At 48.5% G+C, this 21,439-nt stretch overlaps 1 protein-coding gene across 4 annotated transcripts in view; it reads right to left on the bottom strand.

Moving 5' to 3' along the window:
- PIK3C2A (phosphatidylinositol-4-phosphate 3-kinase catalytic subunit type 2 alpha) overlaps positions 1-21,439 on the bottom strand; it is a 780,848-nt gene that overhangs the window by 32,248 nt on the left and 727,161 nt on the right. For all 4 annotated transcript variants that reach the window (XM_085648082.1, XM_085648085.1, XM_085648083.1 and 1 more), the window contains one exon: positions 9,697-9,822. In XM_085648082.1, coding sequence (XP_085504208.1) covers positions 9,697-9,822 — 126 coding nt within the window. The remainder of the gene's footprint in view (positions 1-9,696; positions 9,823-21,439) is intronic.

The following is a 21,439-nucleotide window of genomic DNA, read 5'->3' as shown; positions in this document are numbered from 1 at the left end:
GCAGAACAGAGGGCCCCACAGGGGACCAGATCTGTGGACCAGGTAGAACCTCGCTCCTGCCAGTCCAAGGGAACCCCCACAAGCAGAACCCCACCGACCCCAAGGGGATGTAGGAGGGAAGAATGCTGAAGAGGCTCGTACACTCACAGCAGAGGAGGCAAGGACTGAGAGGCCGAAGCACCCCACTCCCCCACAAGGTAACATAGCTTCCGCCGAATGCCAAGACAGGAAGACAGAAGAAGAAGAAGAAGCCTAGAGAGCCCAAGGAAACTAGGGAGAAGAAGGCGAGCCCACTCCAGATGGAGAGCAGCATGCTAGCCAGAACAATGCCAGCAGTCAAGGCCAGAAGCAAGAAGAACAGACCAAGGCCCCAGGAAGGCCGAGTAGGCAACGCCTGGCAGGGAGAACACAGGGACACCCCCGGGACACCCCCAGACCACAGAACGGGAGCAGGGCGAGGAGGAGAGGCCCGGGCCACCACCATGAGTGCCTGCGCACACGACCTCAGGAAGCAAGAGCAACCTACGTAAATACCATGGAGAACAGGTACCTGAAGGTGACCAGAACCCTCCAGCAGAGCGCAAGCCATATGACAGCTACCATAACACCACATAGGGCACGTGAAGTCCCAAGATATGGGAACCCTCTTTGGAAGAACTTCCGCAGCAGAGGAAGAAACAAAAGAACCGCGGGGAAAAAAGCATCCCCGCTGCAGGCTTGACAGCAGCCAAGCTAAGCAGAAGGCCCAATCTCAAGGTCAAGTCTGCGCAACAATGCCTGTAGAACTCACACACAACAACAAAAGGGCCGTCCAGCAGCCAACAATGCCAAAGACCCCAGGATGGACATAAGCGGCCAGAAAAACACACTCCACAACCATAACAGCCGGCCTAAAAAGGCCCAAAAGCAAACCTAACTCAGAAGTCACTAAGGAGGGGACGGAGGGGGAGGAGGACAGAGCCCTGCCAAGAGCCTCTGGATGTAGGAATCGGCCGGGGCATGGAACAACAGACTGCAATCAAATGGGAGATCAATGAGCCTCTCCCGAATATTTTCGGTGAAAACGCCGTCCCGAAGCCAAGCATGGCGACGGAGAGCGACCGAGGAAGCCATGGCCCGGCCCAGCACCTCAGAGATGTCCAGAGCGGAGCGGAGAATAAACGCCTCAAGCTCCCGGCCATCCAAGGCATGATGCCGCAAATCCACCTGAGCAGACTCCTGGGACGCTGCAGACCCCAGAGACTCAGCCGAGTCCCACAAACAGGAGGAGGCCCGAGCCAGCACACACAAGGTGTTAAGGGCCCGCTGGTCGAGGCGTAAATGTTGCGTCCCCAAGTGTCCAGCCAGTGGGCCTCTCTGGATGGCAGAGCCAACAGGGGCGGCAGGGAGGGAAAAGCAGTCCGCAAAAGGGGGCTGGCGGCTGAGGGTTGAGTGGACAGGCACGCCGGATCATCCTGCGTCGGAAGGGGCTGATGCAGAAGATGCGGAGGCACCAGGTCCCCGGAGGCAGGACGCCTCCATGCCCCTGTCAAGGCAGAAAGGAGCGGACCTTCAAAGGGAAGCAAGATTTCCCTCCCACCAGAGCCCTGGTGGAGGACCTCCAACAGATGGCACGCCGGAAAGTGAGCCACCGGGTCACCCATGCGTAGGATGCCCACAGCCGTGGACACCGCGTGAGCGAAGGCTGCACCCGCATCCGTAGGGCCCCGCGGTGGTGAAAGCAGCTCCTCCATGGGCGACGGCTGCAAACTAAGGCGGCCGTCCCCGTGGCCAAGCGGGGCAGGCAAGGGCCAGACCTGGAAGTCAGAAGGAGTCGAAGAATGAGGGCCCTGCTGCTCTTCCGATAAACACCTCTGCCTCAGGAAGGGCAGGGAGCCGCCCTTCGACGCTGGTGAAAAGGACACCACACGGCGACCAGTCTTCGGGGAGGACGATACCAAGATGCAGCCTGCCTCCAGAGAAGAAGGAGCGTCCGAAGACGAATCCGCGGAACGACCCCCGCACGGAGCCATAGGGTTCGCTGCTTGAGGCAGGACACCGGCGTCATCCGGCAAGGGACCTCGAAGTCACCCCGCACCGGAGAGGGGACCGGAGTAGAGCTGGAGCCGCATCGGCCCCGGAGTCACCTTCCAGGGGAATCCACAAACCATGGGTACCTTTGGAATCACCAGGATGTTGGGAAAAACAGAAGCAAACTTGGCATGGATACCTCGTGTGGAATAAAGGTTATGGAGGCGTAACAGTGAACTACCCCAAATAGCCAAAAAAGGGCTTGGCATTCTAGGGAGAAATGCCCAGCAGCGAAAATACCGTCAATGTGCGGATGGGCAAATGCATTAATCAATATATTATATATTGACTCCTCTAACAGCTAGGGAATGCAGAGCTAAAAGGAAAACCATCTTTCATGAAAAACTGCAACAGGTAGAAAATGGAGACCCCATACGACGAGGGGGGGGGGGGTAATTTTACAATCCCAGGAAGTGAATGGCGCCAGTTGAAGAGGGTACACCTGTTTTAAGCCTGCCATAAAGATTTTGACTACTACGATTTAAAAGATGGACAGGTGTTGTCTGTTTTGTAAGTGTGCAGAAATAGCCACTAGGAATACACATTGATGAATAGGAAATGTAACCAGTAGAAAATAACAGTTTGTACAGCAACAGTAAAGGGCTGTTTGTTTAAAACTGGCAGTAAGGATGAATTGTGTTCTTGCTTTGTTTACTGTTTCTACCCATTTCTTGGGAAGCTGTAGGTACTTACGTTTTAGGACTACAGTTACCAAATCACAAGTTGGAGCTCCCTAGGATTGGGATGTATTGAATGTTGTATAAGCATATCTGGGTACAGGGTCGACAGACATTTTCAGAAGCACTGAGCACAGGCAGTAAAGCCCAGGTAGGAGCTATAACAATTGGTCACCTTGAACTTTGTCAAACATTTTCCTGATGCAATAAGGAATCAGTGACAGCAGAAGAAAAACGTATGCAACTATCCTTGACTAGTTGATCCTTATGGTATTGCCTAGGATCCGCGGGTCGGGGTACCTGGATGCAAAGTTTGAAAATGTTCTGTTCTTTTATGTGGTGAATAAGTCAACTGTTGGTGTGCTTCAACGTTGGAAGTAACTGAATGTTGAATCCCCACTAATGGGATTGCTGTAAATTTCTGTTTTGACCACCCCTGGAAGGTGTTATGCCAACAAATATCCTTGGTAGCGATGGGACTAAATAGGCATGACAATTGCAGTGAGTGGCTGTCTTCCGGCTTCTGAATCTATTAGATGACTGTCGTGTTGTTTGTGAAAATTAGCATACTCATTTGCTTCTGAAAGACTCAAAGGGCTAGTTGCACTGCCATTGGTTTAGCACACTAATGTACAGGAGCTGCTCCTGTGGTGGCCACTTGCCTTGAATTGTCATGTTGCTCATGTGTACTCCCCCACCCAACTGCAGTAATGGCCACTGGCAGTGAAGGAACAAGCCTGCCTAATAAGTTCCTTTAATGTGAGCATTTGAGCTTGTGCCGGACAATGAGTTCGGCAAACAACACATTTTCCAGTCGCCTTTGAACACAGTCTTGGAAGACGCTCCCACAAAGAGGACAAATCTGAAACCTGGAGTTTGCTGCTGGACCAATACATGATGCCTTAACACCCAACACATTCATTACCGCCTTCAAGGTTAGATGATGTGACTTCTGGTAAAGGAGAAGCAGTCAGTGAAACGTTATAACACTCGCATTGGTAGGGTATGATTTGGTCTTTACTTCTTTTATTGTAGCAACTAGAGACATATGAATGTGCTGAGCTCAATTTCTGAAAGAGGTCAAAGGTTTCTTGCATTTGTACAAGGCATTGCGCATGGCTCCTCCCTTTTATCAGCCAATTGTCTAGGTACAGAAACACATTGACTGTGACTGCACTTGCTAAAACCGCAGCAAGTAATTTGGTGAATACCCTTGTGCTGGGACTTACTCCCAACGCTAGCACCTAGAATTGATAATCAGCCCCAATTTCCATGAACCTAAAGTACCGGTGGTTAGCAGACTAGTTAGGAACTGTAGTAGCATTCTTAAAGTCGAGGGTAGCCATACAGCTCCCCCACCTGGAGCAGCGGAATCACATCCTGAAGACTGGTCATTCTGAAGTAAATTGCAGTTGTGAGCTCGAAGTCCAGTATAGGCCACAATGTCTTGTCTTTCTTGGGTGCAACAAAGTACAAGCATTGCCCACCATATCACTTTGACTTTGTGCAACTTGTTTGATCGCTCATTTCAGTAAGAGAGCATGTACCTCCAACATCAAGAGTTTGTGATGCTCCTAGAAGATGAAGTATGGACAGGTGGAATTTTGGGTGGTGTACTGTGAAATTCTAAGCTATAACCATGGGCAACAGTGCAAAGTACTAATGAAAGTACCTCTATCAAGCCACATGGATATTGGACTTGACACGTAACTGTGTATCCAGTTGCTGACTCCACATTTTCTTTAGGAGTGGTATTACATTTTAAATGCAAGTATGTCATGACATGTACTACTGTAACCCGAGTTGACGCCAAGAGAAAGAAGAAAGTCAGGCCTTGACTAGGCCCCTGATGGCACTCACACCTGGGCATAATTCTACCATATATACATCACTATGCTCCTAACTTCCCACCCCCGCTAGATGTTCTTTACAAATACTTGTACCGTTGGGGCGAGATTAGACCTACTGTGGATTGGGAGAATTAACTGTGTGAAAATGAATTTTAGGCCCAGACTGCTCTATGTAGCTAGTGTTGCCATTCAGATTTCCACCTGATATTGTGCATTACATCCAGCAAAAGCTGTGGTCTTTATTTGGAAAAATTAAGCACTAATCAGTGTTAGGCAGACTCTTAATATATCTCCATATGAGGGTGGATTGGGGGTACCAGAGGTTAGTAGATACATCTTAGCAACTCAAATTATGCTGTTCCTGTCCTGTTTTTCTGCATTATTGGAGAAGCCATGGGTGACGGTATGGAAAAATGTTTGTAAAATTCCACTGAAACCTCTCCTTTGGCTCTCGCCGAGGACTCAAACTCTTAGGCCCCTTCTACAGTCAACAAAAACGATATTGTTCTCTTGGAACAAGGCAGTCAAGAGTTAAGCAAATTATGACATGCCCTTTGCTGTTTACCCCTTTCTAGGGAACCCATACAAGCCAGATATGACTGACGGGCTTTTTACAATGGCATGGGGTACTACTCCTGATACTTAAGAGACCTTTATGACAGAGATGATGTTAAAAGTAGAGAGCAATGTGCCAAAGACATCCAACTGGGCAGAAACGATGTCTTAAGAATAACAGAGTTATTACATTGTGCACAACAACATTCAATTAAAGCATGAGAGACTAGAAACAAACCCAAAATGGAGGCCATATCCACAGAAGGTTAAACAAAGGGTAATTCTCACATATATAAAGTGTTAGAAACTTCTCCACCACTGTAATCACTACAATATCTGTGGAGATGGGAGGACGTTGTGAGTACTGACATATCAGAAAGTCAATAGACAGCAATCTGACAAATAACAGCAAAGCTGTCCATTTGCACCCAATTTACAAGTGAGCCTACAAAGTTATGTTGTGATAATATCTAACACCAACATGATTGAAATAAATACATGGGGGTTCTGATGACTGTTCAAGGGGAGTATGAGGCTCAAAGAGCATAGATACATATGTGGTGGGAATGTCAGGCTATTAGAGATTTCCGAGAGAAGGTACCATTTCAGATACACGATATGTTGAGCATTTGTTTTGAAACTGATCCTCTGATTGTGTTGTTGACCCTATTAATTTGTCTACTGGCGGACTTATTTGACAATTGCTACTGGCTGCTAGAACGATTGTGTGGAAGGCACTTGATTTGCCCACTATTAAAATGTGGCAGTATTGAAAATCTACACTATGGAAAGACTAACAACTACTAGTCCGGATAGGATGCTTCGGTTTGAAAAAACATGATCACCATTACTAACTCATATGAAGAGACAAAACTCTGCTCAGAGAACTGGCCCACCACCAGGCCTACTATATACAGAACATGTGTGGCTTCAGGATTAACTTTGAATTGAGTCCTAATACTGGGACTAGAGAGGCCATTGGGAAAAATACCATACAATAGTAACAGAAAAAGATGAAACCAGACAATGCACTGGAATAAGTAAAAGTGAGTATGGTAATTTTTGAGGGCACTGCAGAATGGGGTGGGGGGATGCTCATGTGCAGGACAAACAACTAGTGCTGTGTATTTAATAATACGTATTCTTATTATTTTAAGTTTCTTATTTTATTTACCCGAGGCACTCTGAATTCCTCATAAACTCTGGTCTTAAAACATTAAATAAAGTTGGAAAAAAAAGGTGTCACCCAGACAAGGTGCTGAACCTCCATATAATGCAGGAGGACTTCTTCAGTATGGCCATGTACAGCTCACCAGGGGCTTGAAATGGGAATAAAGTCCAATTTATAATCTATAAGTCCTGGAACTTCCATTACGTGAGCGATATTAAATACTGTGAAAGGAAAAACTAATTTCTAAGCTACAGCAGGGCTATTAATCACTGCATTGAAGTAATAGCACTGCGCTAAGGGAGCAGTACAGCTGTGCGAGACATCAGAGGGGAAAGTCCAGCTCACTGACCTGTGCATCAGCAGAAATTAAATCAGAATCAATAGATGTTTGAGACCTCTGAATCATCGTCCTCAAGCTTACCCTCAAAGCAATAACAAAGTAAATGTCCTCACACTCATGTTCATAAATATATGAGAAAAGAGCCTACACTTTCACATCTAGGAAACTTGCAAGTGGATGGCTGGCTCCTCCCCATCCAAGACAACTTGAGGCACCTCTTTGTTTCCTTAATTAATTCTGTAAGAACTGTGAGGGCTGATTACAGAGAAGCTGAGGGCAGGGCCAGTGTAGCCCGAGCCTTGGGCTTGCTTTTAGCAGAGCAGAGACAGAAGTTGTTGGAATCTAATAAAACTATCCCATTAGCAAATGACCAGGTGCTCCTAGGAACTGAAAAACCTTAAACACTGCTACCCTGAAAGCCTAACACAGTGTACAGTAAAAAGAGGTAGGGAAAAGGTATGCATCAAACCCTTTTTAGAACGGCTGATGTTCTGAAAATGACCTCTGATGCAATAGGGAATAATTAGGGTGCTAGATTCTTGAGGCCAAACAAGACCGATGCCTCAAAGAGGGTGAAGATTCTAATAACAACCACTTATAATAATGCTTTTCTTCACGTTATGGGAAGCATCCTCCACAAAACAAATAAAAGTTCTAAAACAGACGAGAGCTTAGGGAGTATGATCTAGCTTCCATACCTGGACAGTAGAGTCATATGACCTTTTCCATCCTCACAGCTATATGGTGCAAATTTAGGCAAAATCTTGTGGAAGAAAAATCTTAGTTGGTCCTCAGACACCTGCACCACATAGAGTGCACCCTGTGCCTGTGGGGTCTGACACTGACTTCTTATTCATAGATTTGTTTTAAGGTTTAAACCCTGACATTGGAAGATAAATCAGCAAGTAGTAGTAATAAAAAGGACAAACCCAAAAACAAAAGTGAAAACGCAACAAAAGAAAAATCACACCAATTTAGAAAAAACAGAGTACATTTTAAGAAAGTATTTGACACTAAACAACAGAAATACATTCAGTAGAACTGGAGTTCTGAATTTGTAAAGTTCAAGGTAAAAACTAGCACCTAAAAGATCAAAGCGCCAACGGGGAACATCTAGTCCAGCAAGACCAGATCAAAGTAAAAAGAAAATATGGCCAAGTGCGAGTATGATATAAAAAGTGGATTGGGCCCCATTGGCGCTTTCCCTCGGACTTAGAGGAAATGTAGGCAAAAATGTCTCTGAGAAGGCAGAAGTTCAGTGGGACAAGGCAGCAGGAGCTTATCTAGGAGAAAGTGTTGTTGTCGGACAGCTACTGGACAAAGTTGCAGTGAAGATATCTATGTTCGGATTTAGTCACTTTTTTGGAAGTCGAAAATCTCCAGCTGAGATGGCTGGAGCTGATGAGAGTTCAACAAGGCTGGATACCTCTTCAGCTTAGGACCGCTGAATAGGATTTAATGCTGCAGGGAAGAATGTAGCGGGAGCTCCCGTGAAGTTAGGCTGACCGGCAATTCACCATGGGCAGATAGACGAGCAGGCTGGTCCAGATCTTTCCTTGGTTCACAGGGACAGGTTTTAGCCAAACATTTTTTAAGTCCCAAGTTTTGAGTTTTCTGGGCATCTTTAGCATCACCACCAAGGGTCCAGGACTGGACGGGCACCAATTGGGGGTGGGAGGGTGGCTCAGGAGTCACTCAAGCTGAATTCCGATGTGAGTTCAAGACGGTCAGAGCCTCTTCTGACCCTGAGGCTCTGTCCAGGAGGCCAGCTAACTAGCCCTTGGAGTCACTCTTGTAGTCCTAGGTTCAAGCAATGGAACAGGGCTCAAGCAGCATGGCAGAGCTTTGAGGCCCAAGGCCGGGTCCAGGCAGCAAAGCAGTCCTACCAGGTGCAGCAATGCGGTCTTGTGGCGTACACAGCAGGCAGTCCTCTGAGAGTCCTTCCACAAGTCCAGAAAGTGAAATGAAGAGTGGGTCTAAGGGTCCTATTTTTATATCTGATGACTTCTTTGAAGTAGACGTTTCTAGAGAATTTCCCTTGAAGTTTCCAGCTTCCCCTGCCCTGGCTCCTGGCAGTCTGCATTAACAATGCCCGGGTGACAAGTCAGAGAACAGTCTATTCAGTTGCAAATGGGGCTATGCTGAGCTCCATCCCCCATCCTGCCAGTTGATGGCCCATCCAGGCACATTTAATACCTCTACTGTGTGGTTGAATGAGAGGACTAAACAAGGTTCAACTGCCAACTACACCAAGTCAATCCACCCAGAAACAGGCTGCAGGCACCAAATGGTTAGGGCAAGAAAATGACAAACTTTCTAGATGTGACATTTTCAAAGTAGCAACTGAAAATCCAACGTTACCATTGAAGAGGTTTTTTTAATTACAATTTCTCAGACACCAAACATGAAATGTTTACCTGTTCTCAATCAAACATTGCCACCTATTAAATGTAATAAGGCAATCCAATAGTATCTTGTAAGAGAGGTACGCCTCATGGTAGTGAAAAAGGCAATTAGGAGTTATTCACTACCAGAACATGTAAAACATAAAAGTACATCTCCAACTTTTTAATTAGAATGCCCCCTGCCCTATGAGTCAGGCCTGGGACAGGTTTTAAGGGGTCACTTAAGTGGATGGCACAATAACTGCTGCAGGCCCACTTGTAGCATTTAATTTACAGGACAGGACATGGGTTTATGGTATACCACTCTACAAGGGACTTATTAGTAAATAAATATGTCAATCAGGTGTAAGCTAATTTTTTAATGTTTAAGGGAGAGAGCACAAACACTGGTCAACAGTGGTAAATTGCACAGAGTCCTAAACCCAACAAAATCAAATTTCAGCAAATTAGAGGATAAAACCAAAATCTTTGCAAGAAGACCCCCATCATGCTGAAAGGTCCAACACAGTGTACATAGTTAAATGACCATAACATTATATGTTGATAGGGCTCTCAAATTTTCTTAGATTTGACACACTGTTCCAGCGGTACAGATCACAAGCATGTAAATGCTGGCAGCAATACTCACCATTTCATTGAAAGTTGGATTGCTAGTTTTACGTGAAATTTTGGTTTTACGCTTGGATGTTTTGTGTGGATCTGGAAGTAGATAGGTTTTCACATATGGATTTGGATCTGCGCCATCTTCGGTGACCTGTAAAATAGACAGCCTTAGTGTACTGCTTTAGTGACCCTTTTAATCCTATACTGCCACTTCCTCAACACCAAAAGGACATCCCTGCAAGTATGGGAGTGAATCGGAGTACTTTCACAAACAAAGTTTAGTGTTTCAAATTTAGGAGGTAAGGGCAACCCCAGCCATGCCTGTGCCTCATCTGCCAACACAACAATTAGCGTTTTATTACTGCAGTTCCTTTGCTCTCCACTCATCATAGAAGCCATGGATGTAAAGACATAGAAGATGGAGAGTGTAAGGATTGGAGGAAGAAGTGGACAGAATTAGAATTACAATTCATCTCAGTAATTAATTTGCAGTTACTCATATGCCCAAGGCCTGTTTCTCATTAATAAAAGACGGTATATGAATAATCAGTATAACACTGCTATCTGTGTACAACCCTTTTATGCACTGATGGAAGAAAAACCCTCATGCTTAACAATCTTCAACTCTGGAATATCAGGTGAAGGGACTTTTGTACACGAGACAACGGATCAGGTATCAACAGGCCAGACACATCCCCATTTTCCCCTTTACGAAATGCAAAGTCAGAGGTGTCTGGATCCTGGTTTGACCCTTATCTAGGGGCAACCACCAAGCATGGACCTAGGGCTAGATGTACTAAGTCCTTTTGTAGTCGCAAACGGATTCATTCGCAGGATCAGGCAGTTTGTGATCGCACAAATGCCTTTTGGTATGGTGAAAGCACAAATGGAGATTTTGTACAATGTTACTGAATCACAATTTGGGTTTGCCGACCGATTTGGTATTTAGAAGGGGCGTGTTTAGGGCATCCCTCCCAAATACAAAATATGAATGGTATATATTAATGTTTTACCATTAAAAGTAACACAGACGGGGCGTGGTCAAGATGGTGGCAGAGTAGGACGTGTTTACTCGCCGCTCCGTCCTGCCATTCGGGCCCAGCTTACATAGCCTCGACCAGAGTGACCCGGCTCGCACCCTCGGGCCTCCCTGGGGTCCAGACATCGCCCCGGCACCGTTGACCGCTGTTGGTTGTGGCAGGGGCTCGGGACAGCAGACTGTGGAGCCTGACAGCGCTACCGAGATCGAGGCCGCGATCTGCCTCGCACCGCGCGGTGTGGAGGAGAAGCCTACCTGCTGATGTGAGGTGGCATAGTGTCTTGCCCGACTGAGCGGTGAACTGGTGGCGGCGGTCCCTACCAGTGCGGCGAGCTGCCATTCAAGTACCCGGATAGCCTTTGCGGCTGCCTGCGTCATCCCTGACTCCAGTTTCGGATTCCTCCACTGGGGGACGGCTGAGCCCTAAGCAGCTGTGGCTGGAAGTGATGGGGGCCGGAGCCAGGACCCTTGCAGAGTGAGGCCTGGGGGTCTGGGTTGACTCTGGCCCAGAAGTGAGTGAGGCCGGTCTGGTTCCCAGAGGGCGGCTGGAGGAAGTTGCACAGCACCGCACTGTCCAGGAGAGAACAGATCGGGGAAGCCCTGCAGCTGCCACGTGGTGAATGGGTGCCTGGGAGAGACAGCGACGTGTGGATCGAGCACCCCTCCCCACCGCAGCCCGAGGTCCTCCCCGCCACAGACCCAGGAGGTAGGCCGGATCCGGTGGGCACACCCGGGGCTTGGTACTTACTGACCTTGATAGTCCTCCATCATCCCTGGGATACCAACGAGGAGGTGGGCCTTCCCTACCCACCGGATATTGGCAATGAGCGCTGGGTGGGGGTACCTTCTAATGCGCGACACACCACGCACGACGCAACCCCCGGGGAGTGCATCCTGAGACTTGCGCTTCATTTCCCCTCGCAACGTGGCCCAGGTACTGGTGGAGTCCTCTTGCAGGCCGGGCTTTGAGGCCTACTTCGCCGAACTAGCTGACACGCGATATCCCTGCATGTGACCCCCTAGCTACAGGCAGGGAGTGGAGGCTCCTACAAATGGCCGCTGCCAGGGCTCACAAGGACCGATCTGTTAGGGACTTGTTACTTAAGGCAGGTACTGGTGGAGCTGAGACGATGCCGCACTCTGGAGGGGCTGCTGAGCGGAGGGGACCGAAGGATCTCGAGGGGCCGTCACCCATATGGTGCAGGAATCCCTCTTCACGGACCTCACAAGAGAGTTCCACACCATGAAGAAAGACCTCACTGCTGAAATCCGCGAGATGCGCAAAGACATAGATTCCGTGGGGGAGCATGTGGACAACCTGGAGAACCAGACAGCTGCCAGAGATGAAGAGGTGTCCCAGCTCCAACAGGAGGTGCTCCGGCTAAGAGATCAGCATCTGGATCTTCAATCCCAGGCGGAGGATCTGGAGAACCGCTCTTGCCGCAATAATATAAGGATCCGGGCGGTACCTCAGGGGGCAGAGGAGCAGGACATCGAGGCATTTGTCATGGACTTATTCCATCACATTTTGGGAGGTCCCCCAGACCAGGAGATCCGACTAGACCAAACACACCGAGTGGGCCTTAAGAGATCGCCTCCACCAGATATCTTGACATGTGTTCAAGATTTTAGACTATAGGAGCACATTCTACGCGAGGCACGGTCCAATCACCCCATTGAATTCCGCTCCTGCAGGCCTCTTCTTTTCCAGGACTTGGCGACTTCCACACTGCAGAAACTACGTGACTTCCACCCCATTACTACATTTCTCCGCTCCCAAGATATCGCTTACTCCTGGGGGCATCCATTTCGTCTCATTTTCAAATGGAAGGGCTGACTCCGCCAGTTACACTCTCTGGAGGAAGCGACCTCTCTCCTTCGGCTCCCAGAGGCGGACCACGCCAGACTGGAAAAACCTACTGCCTCTAATTGCTGAGCTGACAACAAAGGCTGGCAGAGAGTCGGAACCTCACCACTGGGCTCTCGCCCGGATCCAGATGTGATCGCCAAAGAACACGCTGCAGTTCTTCGGTACCTGTCAGAAGACTCCAATGCCGTGGACTGACTCATAACTCTGGTGGTGCCAATTTTTGCTGTTCTGTTGGGGTAAATCGGCTGTTATGGCCGGGTCCGGGGCGGGGGGGGGGGGGGGGGGGGAGGATGTACCGTCGGGGGCTCCTGCTATCCATCCCACGTCTCGCCACGGGCAGACTCCCTGGGACATTAGTGGAGTATTCATATAAATGTTTCTTCTTTTATGTTCTTTGCCTGGGGCTTTTTCTTTCGGGTTTCCTCCTCCTCCTCCACCGATGTTTATTGCGGGTTGTACTATGCTATCCCACTATGCCTCCAACCCCTGTAGGGACAGTGCTCTTAAATATAGTGAGTCTGAGTCCATACCCCTATGTCTCCTGAAGTTCATATTGTGTCCCTGAACGTGAAGGGACTGAATAATCCCACTAAGCGTCTAGCCCTCCTGTCCTACCTTGAGCATTCAGATGCCAATATTCGCTTACTCCAGGAGACGTATTTGCTCCCTACTGATACCCACTGGCTGAGGTCAAAGGCGTTCCCTCACCAGATGTTCTCCTCCAACCACCTCCAAAACTGCTGTGGTTGCTATCTTGGCATCTTCTAGGTATTTGGGACATGTTGGTAGCAAACAGGCTGAAATTAAAGGGAGGTTCTTAGCGTACACCTTCACCTTAGATGCACCCACATTCTCGATAGCCTAGGTATATGTTCCCAATAGTGGGCAAGAGGGTTTTATTAAAACAGTAATTCTGGAGCTTACAGGTCTGCCAGACAACACGATTTTGCTGGGAGGGACTTTAATATGGTATTAGATGGAGACATGGACTGCTCTGGGCAAAGATGGGGCAGACAGGGACCCTGTCTAACACGGGGAAACGTTTACTAGCGGAAGCTGGACTTACCGATATATGGAGGCTTCGACATCCCAGCACCAGGGCATACACATTTTACTCACACCCCCACAAAACATACAACAGAATTGACTGTCTTTACCTCTGACCCCCTGACGCAACAGGTTCGTGATTTGGAGATCCTCCCCTGTCCCTTGTCTGACCACTCCGTGCTGCGGCTCTCTCTGACCTGGCCCCAGAGGCGTCCTACCCGGTGCTTCTGTCGCCTTCTTGAGACTATGATCAGCGTCCCTCAGTAGAGCAACAGATTCAGAAGAGCATAGTAGACTATTTAGCCACAAGCGACACACCTGACATATATCCTTGACGACCGTATGGGAGGCGATGAAGGTGGTGATTCTAGGGGTCGTCACTGGCATAGCGTCGGCTGACAACAGAGATAGATGGGAGAAACGGGACCGCTTGATGAGCGAGGTCACTGAGCTGGAGCACATCCACCAGCGGACTGGTGCTTCCAGAGTCTGGAAGCTTTTAAAGATGGCCCTGGGACACAGCTAGCGGGGTTCGATGTCGACCGAGCTGAATATGGGGCTCTTCGCCTCAAACATGCCTTTTATGTAGGAGGAGATCGCTGTGGGAGTCTTCTTGCAAACCGTCTTCGAGCGCAAAGACAGGCTCACAGAGTCGCTGAGGTACGGGACTCCCGGGGGCGTAGAGTGTGGCGAGGGCACGGAGATTGTGGAGGCTTTTAGGCAGTTCTATGAAATGCTATACTCGGCCCAAGCCCTGCCTGAGACTGAACCGACTCGATACCTCCGTGAAGTAGCTACAGCCAGACTGCTTCCCATCTAGGCAGCTGACCTAGAGGCCCCCATTCAACTGGAGGAGGTCTCTTAGCGATTGCTTGCCCGGCCCAGACAGGTTCACCTCCGGTTTTTATAAAAAGTTCTGTGGATCGTTGACCCTGCTTTTAGTGCGGGTTTTTAATTCAGTCAGGTCGTCACCAGCCGCTTCCTTTCCGCCCTCCATGTTGGAGGCTTTAATAACAGTAATTCCTAAGCCAGGTAAAGATAAACGCCTCTGCGGCTCTTACCGCCCCATATCCCTACTCAACGTGGACTTAAAGATCTTTACCGGAATTTTAGCGGCCAGACTTTCTTGCAATCTTCCTGGTCTGATAGACCCGGACCAATCAGGCTTTGTTTCTGGGCGACAGTGTTCCGATAAAACCAAACGGCTTTTAAACTTGATGGACCGTTCGGAGTGTTTCCGGCGGAACGCATGAGCCTCTCGGTCGACGCCGAAAAGGCGTTTGACAGGGTTCACTGGCCGTACCTCCGAGTGACGTTGGTCCATTTTGACCCGCCAGACCCCTTTTTTGATTGGATCTTCCAGAGCTATGCAAACCCAACAGCTACGGTGCGGGTGAATCGTGTGGCGTCAGCGGCCTTCTCTATTCGCAGGGGAACCAGGCAAGGGTGCCCGCTGTCGCCACTCCCCTTCGCTCTCTATATGGAGCCACTAGCTCAAAGAGTCTGAGACGATCCAACCATTAAGGGAGCACGCTTCGTGAGCTCGGAGCACAAACTCTGTCTGTATGCTGATGACGTGGTGGCGACCTTGGAGCATCCCCAGGAATCTTTGCCGGCATTTTTAGATGAACTTGCCCGGTTTGTGCTCGCCTTGGGCTTTCAGATCAATGTGCATAAGTCGCAAGCTCTTAATTTATCATTAGAGTCCGAGATGCTGGAACTTCTCCAGCGCACCTTTCAGATCCAATGGGTCCATTATTCTATTACAGGCCTTTGGGTGGCTTCCACTATCTCTGCTACTAGACAGTCGAATTACACGGCGCTTTTGAGACAAGTTCGGATTTCCTCCGCAAGTGGGGACCCCATTCCCTTTCGTGGTTTGGCCGGATCGCGGCGGTGAAAATGGTGTTACTGCCCCAGATTCTCTACCGATTCCATACTCTTCCACTGAGGCCCCCGTCTGGAGTTATACGGGCCCTGCAGAGGGACATAGAGCGTTTTATCTGGTGGGACCAGAGGGCTTGGTTGCGTCGCGGTCTTACATACCCGGTGGATGGGAGCCTAGGCGTTCCAGATCTCTTGACGTACTGGCGGGCAACTCAGATGAGAGCACTGGTGGAGTAGTCACGCCCTGAATCTGAGAAACACTGGTTATTTATCAATAGGTCCCTGTCTGCCCAGCCGTTACGGGGAGTCCCTATTGTTTCACGCAAGGGACGCCTTCGCAACCTGTACCTCTCGGGGGTAACGCGGCCCATATTGCTGGCTTGGGATAGGACTGCCATCACCAGGGGGCTCACGACATTCCCATCTCCTATTACGCCCATTGTACAAAACCCAGACTTTTCACCCTAGACTATGGGGAATTTCACCATTGGACGACGGAAGCCTGCTGCTCCATAGGACATTCCTTTGTCCTTTCCGGACCGCGCTCTTTCGCTGAATTCCGTACAGATCACGGACTTTCCGAAACGGAGCTTTACTGGGACCTACAGATCAGACATTGGGTGCTCCACAGGGAGATGAGGGAGGGTGCAGAGAGACTGCTCACACCATTTGAGAAATGGTTAATCACATGGCACAGCGATGCACGATTGACATCAGATCTGTATAAATTCACCCGAAACACCACCGACACTGGGAAATCCCCTGGTCAGCTGCGCTGGGAGGGGGAATTGGGCAGGGAACTCACACCAAAGGAATGGAGGAATATTTATTACCGGGCCCGCCGCACGGCCCACAATGTTGCATCTATCGAAACAGCCACTAAGTTGGCCACCTATTGGTGCTTCACAGGGTTAACCCTTCATGTATCCTGCTGTGCTGGCGAGCCTACGGCTCACCAGGCACCTTTACCCACTTACTTTGGGACTGCCCCATCCTGGGGACATATTGGCAACAAATTCTGAATGAGGTCGACTCCCACTTTGATACTCAGATCCCGAGATACCTGGTGTACATTCTCCTGGGCCTCCCCAAAGCCATCACCCTCCCGCTTACGTCTAGGAGAGGCAAACAGATAGCACTAACCTTAGGTGCGGCAGTCCAAAATGTCCTGACGCACTGGGGCACCGCAAAAGTCCCTATGCGCCTAGGCTGGCTTCATAAATTATGGTCCATTCTAGGGATGGAGAAGATTTCTCTTTCTTTAACCAACCCCGGGGCTTCCTTTCACGACCTGTGGGCGCCCTTCCTCGAGCTATCGACATCCGTATTTACGGAGCTCACCTGTCCCAAATATCTTAGATTGTTAAGATTGGCGGATCCTCCCTCAACTCCTCTGCTACACTCGTCACTCATTAAACTATGGGGGATTGGTCATTAGTCCAGCATACGTTGATTTATTTTATCGGGTTGGCTTTCCTTTGAGGAGGAGGTGGGTGGAGAGGGGGTCTGTTTCCTTTTCGTTATTTGTTCATGCCTGAAATACATTACAGTGATAAGCCGGGTTGTCACCTGATGATTGTTGAGCACATTGGAGGTTTACAAGAAATAGCCTGGAGCACATTGGGTCGTTCATTCTCCTCTTGTGTAAAATCAATAAAAGAAATTTAAACCAAAAAAAAAAGTAACAGACATGGTGGTATGCATACCCAAGCAAACTACCATTCCTATGTTGGCAGTGATTTTAAGTGGGTTGCAAATTGCAACTTACTTCATTAATATTCATGCAGTAGGTCAAATTGTGACTCACTAGGAATCTGTGTCCGTATTAACCTATTAGTACAAAGGTTGGTTTGCAAAATACTTTACTGACTGCAAAAATACTGGTTGCAAATTGCAACCAGTGCTTAATACATCTGGTCGCTATGCCTTAGAGTTCAAGATTTGTGCCACATTGCCAATCTTTGGTGGGAGGAAGAAATTAACAAGGTGCTCTAGAATAACATGCGCACTCTTCCCCCCCCAAAAAAATGTTGAGTAGACTTTCTTACTGATTTCTACTACATAATATTAGCAGAGTGTGTGTCATTTTGAGGAAGCGGGAGGTGTGGGAAGAGTGTATCATTACTGGATGGAGGCAAGGAGTGAAAGGATGGACATGTGGCAGAGGGAGCCAAAACCCCTGCCGTAGCACAGACACTATTGAAATGTGAGTGAATGTTCTTTATAGGCAAGGTTCAATGGCTTTGTATACTTCAACAAGACACAGAGAAGTTAACTTGTAAAATTCTGCCGAGGGGTATTCCCAGCAAAGTAGAAGAGATGGGTCAAAATATTCCATCACATATTATAGGATAGAAGCTGTCCCCAAGGGTTTTGTAGAACATGTTATTGTTAATTGCGATTTGAAGGGCGCTTAATACCGGCAGGTCTATAAGCGCTGAGAGAGAGTAGCCACAGCTCCCAAGAGTGAATGTTAGCCCCTGATCAGTCTGCGTTATGCCCAGGCCTCAGTGAAGAGGAGGATCTTCAGTTTCTTCCTGAAAGGGAGAAGGGCTTTTTCTAACCGGAGGTGGCCCGGCAACTTATTCCAAAGTTGTGGGATGAGGACAGAGAAGGCTCGCCCTGCTACAGTCGTGTGGTTAAACCGTGGGCAGGCTAGCTGGCCTCTCACGGATGACCGGAGGGTGCGGCCGGAGACGTATTTCCCTAGTCGCTCTTTGATGTGTCTTGGGGCCTGTCCATACAGGGCCTTTGGGCGATACAGAGGCCCTTGAACCTAGCCCTCTGTTTCACCGGGAGCAAGTGACGTTTTTGCCGCAGGGACATGGCTTGTGCGCGTCTGGGGAGCTTGAAGATCAACCTGGCTGCATCATTCATCGCAACTTGTAGTTTGCCTAGCAACTTTTCCGGTAGCCCAATGTATGGCGCATGGAAGATGCTACATAAGACATACAGAAAGGAAATCGAAAGCAGTGAATCAGACATCAGGGGCCTTGAATTCCTTACAAAGGTTGTTGGAGGCCACCAAACCATTTCATGTAGTCCACCACAACTTGGATATTTTGCATGTGAATGGAAGATCCTGGTAAAGAAATCAAACTCATTATGATGGAGGAGAGAGGAGAAGAGCATCAGAGAGTCAGACTTTGCTATTTCAGTGTCGGGTTAAAGTGGCTACCTCATTGTCTTGGCTTTCCAAGGTTTGTAACATTTGTAAAAAAAAAAATAGCAGGCATAGGGGAGTGGAAAAAAGGTGAAAAGAGAAATACTTTATCAATTGCCAACAAAAGATAGCTCCTACCATGGGGATGAGGACAAAAGCAAACCAAATGCCCAAAGACATCAAGCAAAGGCAAAACCCTCAAGAAAAAACATAACAGATGAGCCAAAAATAGCCTTTGCAAAAGGCAGCAGTGTTTGGGATTCTTATTCACAGAGTGAAAAACACAAACTGGCAGATTGACTCCCTGCTGTGCATGAGGAGATTGGGTGGGTTCCAGATTTCTTATAGTGTTACTTTTCTTGTTAAACTATTTTCAAATCTGAATATTTGAAATTGTGCCCAGTAAGCTCACACATAAACAGAAGAATTCTACCATTCATGAATTGTTATGTTATAGTATTTGTAGAGGGCATGGCTGCCCCAGCCAAGGGGCGTACCAGCGCTAGTCTCAGACATAGAAGGTGGCAGGGCCAAACAGGCGGAGAAGTAGATCGTTTAGGGAAAGATAGGTGTTTATGGCCTTACGGAATGCCATAAGTTTTGAAATCTTCTAATGCTCACCGGAAGGGAGTTCCAGAGTTTGGGGGCAAGAGCTCCGAAGGAACGTTCTGCAGTCCTGGCTCTCTTGACCCGTGGGACGGACGCCAGGTGCTGATCCAGCGAGTGCAGATGGCGGGTGGGAGTGTAAGGTATGAGAAGATCCGCTAGGAAATCAGGGAATTGGGCATTCAAGATTCTATGGGAGATACACAGAGTTTTAAAATGGATTAGTTTCTCCACCGGGGCCAATGAAGTCAGAGGTGGAACAGGTCCTGGGTAAACCAAAAGTAACCGGATGGCCACGTTCTGTATCTTTTGGAGGCACTTTATCTCTGCTCTATTAGCCCCTAGATACAGAGAGCTAGCATAATCCAGCCTAGATAATACAGTGGCCTGGATAATAACCTAACGGGTATTAGCATAAAAAAAAAACTAGCAATGGTTTGAGACCACGGAGGAGCCCAAAGCAGACTCCTGTTACCGCCTTGGTTTGAGGCTGGAAGGTCAGTGCCGCATCTATCCATACGCCCAGGTTTTTAACCATCTATTTGGGGGTAGGCGGGGGCCTAGGGTGGAAGGCCACCAGAGCTCGCTCCACAAATTAGTGTTTTTTCAGAGATTCAGAGAGAATCTCAAGCCAAAAACTCAGTAAAATAAAAAGAAGACAAACTCCTGATTAACAAAGAATTAAAGTTCCTGACAAAAGAAGGCAGGGAGTGTCTCTTTACGACCACTCTGGTGGAAGTTACAGCAACCAGAAAGGCACTTTTCCAAGACACCAGCTGGAGAACTGCTAGTTTCCATGGGCTTTAAACGGCTGCTAGATGGAGCTAATTAACTAAGAGTTTGGCGGGGGTGAGCAGAAGGATGCAGATAACTCTTAAAGAACAAGTTACTTACCTTCGGTAACGATGTATCTGTAAGAAACATTAGCTAGTTAGATTCCTCACCTTAGAATATCCCCAGGCGTCAGACTGGATCCGGAAGATTTTTCGTCAGCAATACCCCTTGCGCGTCGCTAGGCGTCATCTGCGGCTCCGCGTCCGTCGTCGGCGTCGTGCGCCGGAATGACGTTGTCGGAGTACTTAGACGCCGCCCTCGCGCGCTGACGTCAGTTCTTGTACATAGCTTTCCGCGCCAGGAACGCAGAGCCATGCAAAGACCGACACTGGTGCCAAAAATAAAATCTAGGGGCCTGAAAAGGATAACCTTAACCCTAGATGTCAGTTCGCAGAATGGGGAGGATGGGTGGGTCGGTGAGGAATCTAACTAACTAATGTTTCTTACAGATACATCGTTACCGAAGGTAAGTAACTTGTTCATCTGAAAGAAACACGTTAGTTAGATTCCTCACCTTAGAATAGATACCCAAGCAATACCATCCCCGGTGGTGGGTCTGCGAACCAAGATCACACCAGAAAGTCCTGGAGGACAGAACGGCCAAAGAAGCCATCCCTCCGGACTTGGCTGTCAAGGCAATAATGCCTGGCAAACGTGTGTAGCGAAGCCCACGTTGCCGCCTGACAGATGTCCTGCAAAGGGACACCCCGTCCCAAAGCAGTAGTAGCCGCTGTGGCCCGAGTAGAATGGGCGCGCAGCCCAACAGGAGGGTCCTTTTTTGCCAAGGAGTAACAAATTTTGATGCACAAAACGACCCACCGAGAGATGGTCCGTTTGTGCACAGCTTTCCCCTTCTTAGCACCCATGTATCCAACGAAAAGTTGGTCGTCCACCCGGAACTGCTTTGTGCGGTCCAGATAAAAGGAGAGCGCACGTTTTGGGTCCAGACGGTGGAGCCTCTCTTCCTCTTTGGAAGGATGCGGAGGCGGAAAGAAGGTGGGCAAGGTGACAGACTGCCCAAGATGAAATGGAGTCACCACTTTCGGAAGAAAGGAGGGACGAGGCCGAAGGACAACCTTGTCCGGATGAACAGACAGAAAAGGAGGCTTCGAAGATAAAGCCTGGAGCTCACTCACCCGTCTAGCCGAGGCGATGGCTACCAGAAAAGCAGTCTTAAGAGTCAGAAGACGAAGAGGACAATTGTGAAGAGGCTCAAAGGGAGCGCACATCAGGAATGTCAAGACAAGATTCAAGTCCCACTGAGGCATTACAAAAGGGACAGGAGGGAACGTGTGAGTAATGCCTTTTAGAAAGCGTGTAAC

This window comes from Triturus cristatus, chromosome 3_2 (genome assembly GCF_964204655.1).
Source record: "Triturus cristatus chromosome 3_2, aTriCri1.1, whole genome shotgun sequence".
Taxonomy (NCBI): Eukaryota; Metazoa; Chordata; class Amphibia; order Caudata; family Salamandridae; genus Triturus; species Triturus cristatus.
This window is presented reverse-complemented; position numbering and strand designations above follow the sequence as displayed.